Source organism: Rissa tridactyla, chromosome 4 (assembly GCF_028500815.1).
Source record: "Rissa tridactyla isolate bRisTri1 chromosome 4, bRisTri1.patW.cur.20221130, whole genome shotgun sequence".
NCBI lineage: Eukaryota > Metazoa > Chordata > Aves > Charadriiformes > Laridae > Rissa > Rissa tridactyla.
The window spans coordinates 78,119,382-78,126,432 of record NC_071469.1 but is presented as its reverse complement, the minus strand read 5'-3'; the positions used below and the strand labels follow the sequence as shown (position 1 = coordinate 78,126,432).

The 7,051-nt window shown below is 53.6% G+C and overlaps 1 protein-coding gene across 16 annotated transcripts in view; it reads right to left on the bottom strand.

Annotated features, from left to right (window-relative positions):
* SALL1 (spalt like transcription factor 1) overlaps positions 1-6,795 on the bottom strand; it is a 247,433-nt gene extending 240,638 nt beyond the window's left edge. For 10 of the 16 annotated variants that reach the window (XM_054199744.1, XM_054199747.1, XM_054199757.1 and 7 more), the window contains exon 1: positions 3,872-4,051. In XM_054199744.1, the coding sequence (XP_054055719.1) occupies positions 3,872-3,947 (76 nt within the window). In that variant the 5' untranslated portion in view covers positions 3,948-4,051. The other 6 variants (XM_054199755.1, XM_054199754.1, XM_054199756.1 and 3 more) reach the window with 6 other exon arrangements.
* Positions 6,796-7,051: the final 256 nt, after the last annotated feature.

Genomic DNA, 7,051 nt, shown 5'->3' with positions numbered 1-7,051 from the left:
ATCAAAAAGATAAATAAGGTACAAACTAAAACATAAATATTTTGCAGCGAGACAAAGATGCGGGTTATGTAGGGGAAACACACACAAAATGGGTCTGAGCTAACACTGGGTTTAGACAACTTCCACCATATGGGTTTCAGTAATTATTTCGGAATTGCATCTGCATAAGTGATATTTCACAAGGCCCTCCACACTTCGGGCTCACCTTTGGAAGAAACACAAGTGTCTGCATTCTGAACCGACAGACTGCAGTTATCGCACAAAAAGGCCTAATTGTGTAACAAACTAAAAGGAGCCTAACTAAGCAATTATTTCTCTTAAGCATCCCTGTCCTTCAGATCCTACTAAAGAAAGCGATCATAATTTCTCTCATTTCGTGGGCCCAGTAACAATTACGTGGATGATCATAATGCTGCAGCAGGAATTTACCAAAATCCATTATTGACGTGAAAAAGCACTGGTTCTGACAAGCCTTTATATGGAAGGGCAGCAAATATTTTTCTCTTCCTCAAAATCTAGCTGACTTATTTCTCAGATATAACTTTTGCTTTGGAAAATTATGCTCCGAGAATATTCTTTCACAATTGGGAATGCAATTCCAACCAACACAAAAAAAAAATTCTAAAACGTCATGAAAGTGGCTGGAGTTATTAACAAAAGGAAATAATCCCACAATCTCCTGCCCACTTCCTACCAGTAATTAGTTACTTGTTGAATATAATTTACGCTGCAAGTAATTTCTGCTATTAATCTGAGAAGCTGTTCCAGTTAATCCAATATGAACTTTATCAAATGTGCACATGCACAGGATTTTACAAGGGTAAACTTACTTATCCATTTACTGGACTAAAAATACATTTTAAGTGGAAAGTCTTCCTGCTAAGAGTGAACTGCACGAGCTTTGAACTTTTAAAAAAAGAAAGAACAGTTTAAAAAAAAATAAAAATAAAAATTACATGCTGTTGCAGTCTGAGGAACTTTTTTCCTATCGATCTTTAGATCTGAAAGCCTAGCAGAAAGTTTTAACAATCCAGAATTCAAATCAGATGCAAGAAATTTTCCCGGGGCCACTCTGTTCATTCGCTCAAAACACTGCCCAGCAGAACCTTACTGCAAGTGCCTGAAGGAGCAGCGATGCTACGTTTGCCTAAACCCTGCGCAAACTGTAGATGAATTAGCAAACCTGAATTCACAGGATGAAAGGAGAAGAAAGGAGCGCTTGGCATTTCGAGGTTTTGTTTTGCAATTTCAAGGCATATAATGCAAACTCGTCCCCGCCGCAGCTCACCCACCCTGTCTTGCTCAAGTGTGAGGCTGCTGCCAGGGCTGGGGACCCCGGAAAGGCGGAGGGTAGCTCTATGCTAATATTATTACAGCGTTCTGAATCCTGAAACACCATTACAAAACACACCCTCCAGGCAACTTACTCCAAACTTATCGTCTAACCATGTAAACCAGACATAACCTAAAACCATTACCAGAGAAGGGCGGGGGAGGCTCCTACAGATTTTATAGTAAAACACACCGCTTTTCCTGGGAAACCGGGCGGTATTTTTTTAAAATAATAAGCTTCGTTATTTACTTATTTAACTTACGATAGCCATGCAAACTAAACAAAAGCTTCACTTCCATGCCATAATTTCAGGCAAAATCCAGTTTACTTCAAGTACATCCTTTAGCAACAGGCAGGAAAGCTGCTCAGTTAACATTCCTTTCTCACACTCCCACTGTCTTTCATTTGAAAACGATGTGCAAAATCAGATCAAAAGACTAAAACAAGAAGAAAACGGCTACTTCTAAAAAAGATACTCGGAGGCGTTTTGATCTGTTCCATCTACTAAAAACAAAAAAAAGATAGCTAACGTCAAAAGATGCAATCATACAAAGAGAAGATGTGAAAAAGCCCTCTCTGCTTTCCCAGCAAGATAATTTCCATCTCAGCTTTCCCTTTCTCTGCTCACTTTTAAGAAGTTCCAAATTCTTTCACAGGAGGCCGATGAAAGGCAAATAAAACCCTAACGTTTTCCCCAACTCCTGCTCCAAACTTCAAGAGGAAGTAGAAATAATATCGGAACAAAAATAAATACTTTTACGGAGATGAGAAAGGGGATTATGCTGAGCAAACGGCAAAACTCGAGTGCACTCAAAGCGCACAAAACTCGGCTAAAAAACAGAAGTCGCCTCCCAGGAGCCAAGTGAACTTTTAAGAAGTGTTTCGGCAGAGACAGGCGAAGAAAGCGCTTAGATATTTGCTGGCTCACGAAGAGGGAGTCACAGGGATTTGGGGAACCGGGTAAGCGCTCGCAGAGGCAGGACAACATCCCGCAAACTTTCCGACTTGATTTATCGTTCGGAGCCCGGGTCCCTCTCCCCGCGCAGCCGAGGGGCGCCGGCACCGCCGCTCCCGGGGCTGCCGGCGCGACGCCCCGGTCCGGAGGGCGGTTCGGCGGGCCCAGGGCGCCCAGCACCGCCGGAGCGCGGAGCGGCCGCGGGAGCGGAGGGCCCGGGGCCAGCGCTTCCTCGGGAAGTTGCCGGGGGAAGTCCGAGGTGCTTCCGACCGGCTGGGCCGGGCGGCGAAGGGGGCACCGCCGCGTCCCGGCCCTCCCTTACCTGCCCGCCTGAAGCGCTTCAGCCCCGCGGCGCCCTCCGCGCCCGGCGGGGCCCCTCGCAGCCCCCCGGCGCTCGCCCTCCTCATGGCCGCGGGGGGGGGTGGGGGGTGTCCGGCCGGCGGGCGCAGGGGGGAGACGCTGCCGCCGGGCCGGGGGGCCCCGCCGGCCCCCGCCTTCCCGGCCGCGGCTCTCGCCGACCACTTGTCGCCCCACGTCCCGGTACAGGTACGGGCAGAGGCACGTACCCTCTGCCCGGCTGCGCCGAACTCTTCTGAAATCCCCCTTCTCCCAGAGGGGGAGGGAAAAGAGGGGAAGGAAGGGGGGAGAAAAAAAAAAGAAGGGGGAAAAAAAAACCAAAGAAAAGATACTTCACACGCTCCCTCTCCAAATCCTGGCGGACACAAAGCCAGCGTTTATTCCTCGCTCACCGACTTGAGGTGTGGGGCGGGGGGGGGAGACGGAGAAAAAAGAATAAAAATCAACCTTAGGGAGAGAAAAGAAGCCCCCGCGCTGCCCGGAGCTTCCGCGTCGGCGGCCGCGGAGCCCCGCTCTCCGGCGCGGCGGCTGCGCGGAGCCCGGCGCGGCGGCAGCTCCGGGACGGGGCGATCGCCCCCGCGGCCCGGCCCGGCGGCGGCAACTTTTCCGCCTCCAGGAAGCTTTCGGTGCAGGCGGAGGCCGGGGCTGCACGGCGGCGGGGCAGCGTCCCCCGCTCGGGGGGACTGGGGGGGAGCGGGAGCGCTGGGGTCCGCGGGGGTGTTGCGGAGGGGGGTGTTGGGGGGGGGCGAGAAAGTGGGTGCCCGGGGGGGGTTTTCCGCCCCTTTCAGGGGGACGGCGCGGGCAGCGTGTGTGGCCGGACGGGGCATCCGTCCCGCGGGGCTGGAGGATCAGCCGCTCCGCGGCAGCCCCACTTTGTTCCCCCGCTCCGCGGGGCGCGGAGAAAGGCGCGGATCTATCTCCCGCGGGCTCAGGATGCCAGACCGCCCCGCGGGGGGAGGGCGGAGGGAAAACATCAAAAAACGGAAAGAGTTTGGAGTTTCGTTAAGAAACAGGCGAAACAAAACGCTGAGTTAAAAAAAAAAAAAAAAAATAAAAGCCAAGAACTTGGACCAAAAGCCCAGAAGGAACCCCTCCGCACGTAACTCCGGGAGAGCCTGCTGTCCCGCTCCGCTGCCCGGCGCGGTCCCGTCTCCCCGCAAGGTAAGTTTATCTATTTTGTGTGTGTTTGTGTTAAAATGTGTGCGAGGGAGAGGAGAAGAACTCACCATTTCGCTGGGATAACAAGGCCAGATCGGGGTCGGATTGGAAATGCTGAGGCTTCGCCTGCTTCCTCCGCGACATGCTGGCTCAAACATCAGCTGGGGCAGAATAAAAAATTACTAAAAAAAAATCTTCTCAAAATTACGGAAATCGAGCCTCCCCCCCCTCAGCCTCCCCAATCCTCCGCGCACCGCGCATGTGTCCTGCTATAATTATGATTATCAATAATGCATTGCGATTAATCATAGAGGGGCTCTTTGAAAGGCGATTGGCACATGGCCAGCTCTATTCAAACCAGCTCGCCTTAATCAATTAGGCGCTGATTTGCTGGAGACCCTTGTCTCTCCGCCGCTCCCACCCAATGAGTCGATCCATGTGGCAGGAGAAGGGGCTGGATTTCCCCAAAGCTGTTTGGATACAGTTTAACCCTCTTAGCAACCAGCTGGGGCTGCATCGCGCCATCCCGGTTACTATAGGAATGTGTCTCCCCTCGCCCCTTCCTCCAGCCCCGACGGGCTCCCCGCGCCCCCCCCCCCCTCTCCGTTTTGCGCTGTATTTCACTTTTTCCTTCTTTTTTTTTTTAACTTTTTTTTTTTTTTAAAGCCCTCCCCCGCCCAAAGCCCCGACCCGCGGAGGGACGGCAGGGTAAGCAATAATCGATGGGAGGACGCACGGCTGCGGGGGGGCGGTCGGCGGGGAGCAGCGGGCCCGGAGGGGCGGCCCCGCACCCCGGCAAGTGCCTGCGCAGGGGGAGCCCCGCTCCCGGCCCCGCTCCGGCTGCCGCCGGCCCCTCTCCGGCGCTGCCGCTCGCTCCGTCCCGCTGCTGCAAAAAGTTTCGGGTTTGCTTTTTTTTAATCCTCTTTTTTTTTTTTCCTTCTTCTTCTCCCCGCATTTGCAAATAAAGATCCATCTTCGCCCTCCCCCACCTCTCGCCCTTCACACACCCCCCACCCCCTCCCCTTTCTCTTTCCATATATCACGGGCCCGAGGGGTGCTGAAAATAGGAAGGGTTTGTCTTTTACCTCACACATTCCCAGGACAATTAGGGCTCCGCCGGGAGCGGCGGGCGGACCAGGCGGCCGCTCCGCCCCCGCCCGCCGCCCCGCGCCGGTTGGCTGCGCCCGGAGTCAATCCCGGCCCGGGGGAGGCCGGGGCGGGCGGCGCGCCCCGCTCCGCGCCGCTCCCCCCTCCACCCCCTGGCGCCACGGGTGCCCCCGCTCCCCCGTGGGAGTGCTCCCGACTTTTGTTCCCCTCTGGGACGCGGGAGCGGTGCCCACCCGCCTGCCGGAGGCGGCCGCGGAGCGCCCGGTGGGGAGCGGCCCGCGGGTGCCCCGCTGCGGAGCCCGGCCGGCCGTCCCGGCGTGCGCGCAGGCGGAGCCGCCGCGGACGCTCCGCGGGGCCGGCCAAGCTCCGCGAACTTTGTGGCTGGGTTGCGCGGCGCGGAGGGGCGGCCGCTGGGGCTCCGCCGGGCGGGGCCGAGCCGGTCCGGCGGCCGGTGTGGCCCCGCACTCCCCGGGGTCGGCGTCTGTGCCTGGTCTCGAACACTTAGAGCAGCGGGACCCTGGGGGCACCGCGCTCTTACCCTGTCACACGTCCTGCATCAAACTTTTACGCCCGGGTGTTACTTGCAGAGGAGGAGCCTCTTACAAACAAATTTCGCGATTTTGAAATAAAAAGTCTAGTTGCGAAGAGGCTACAGGCGATGCTATTTTTAATGTCTCGTGTACCCCACGATACGCGCACACGGGGGACGGAGGGAGCCCGTTCCCCACGCTCGCTGCTCCCCGCGCCCCTTCGCGTCTCACTCGGGGCCGTGCGGGAAAAGTTACTCGGCAAAAGCAGCGGAGCGGGGAGAAGCGGGAGCGCAGGCGGCTTCTTTCCCTCCACCCTGACCCATCTAGTGCTCTCTCCTCCCACTCCCCCCGCTGGATTATTTACTCTGCTATAGAAGCTACTCCTTTTTCCCGTATTAATATTAACAAACTCTCTGTAAAAGCAAGAGGCTGATCAGATACAACTCATTTCAATTTCAAATGAGCCGGTAAAACCTAGAGAGCGAGCGAGAGGAGAAGGGAGAGAGGGAGAAACCTTCCCATTCGAGGAACCGGCTCACTCGCGTTTTCTTCTCATTACTAAACGAAAGAGACTGTAAAACGTTTAGCGAGAAGGGTGAAAAAACCCAAGAGCCGCAAAAAACAAACAAACAAACGCATACGAACCGAAAAAGCCTCCCAGGTGCCACTCCAGTATTTAGTCAGCGGTGCAAAGTGGTCACTGACGCTTCTTTTCATTTCTGCACAGGGCGAGCCCCCTCCCTCCCCGCAGCATTTGGTACAGTAGAATTTGAGAAAAAGACAAACGAAGCTATCAGCGGGGATGATGTTGAAGAATGAAGATAATAATGTTGCTATAGGTGGTACTTCACATGACATTATTTTTCACTGAATATTTAAAGAGATGTTTCGGCAGAGATGGATACACTCAGCGCAGGCTGTCACCCTCCTTACCCTGAGACAGTGGGAAAGAAACCGAACCTGAACGTATAGAAACGCGCACGGTACTTATAGCTACCCACACGTAGATGCACACAAAATACCCACGCGGATCTATTTACACATCTGCGTCTGTATTTCTAACTGTATCCATCACTCCATTAGCTTCTCACGCTTTCTAATCTAGCCGCTCTCCCAAAATTATTCGCGTTTACAATTTCATTATACATTTGTCGATTAAGCCTAAAACAAATTTCCCCAGATGCGCAGTACCTTTGCTTCGTGGCTGGAAAAAGGCGGCCGTGGACTGGTAATTAAAAAGCAACAACAGCAACAACAAGAAGAAAAACAGCGGTTTAAAGAAAAAGAAATTAATCTGGAGAAATTAAGTTTTATAACTTTTTTTTTTTCGTTTCTCTTCTCCCTCGCTAGCGTATAAAGCGGCGCCTGGTATTTCATCTAGGACCGCTTGATTATTTATTGTTTGTTTTCCTCTCCTTCGCTGGGGGCCGGGAGGGGTGGGGAAAGGGTGGGGGCAGAGCAGCATTGCCAGGGCTAGAGAAAAATCGGTCTTTATTGTTGTTGATAGCAATACATCAATTAAACGTCATTGTCTCTAACAGAAGTTGTGAGAGTTCACAAGCGTAAATACTCTGATCTTGGGTTTTCCCTCTCGAAGCTCCAAATGACAGT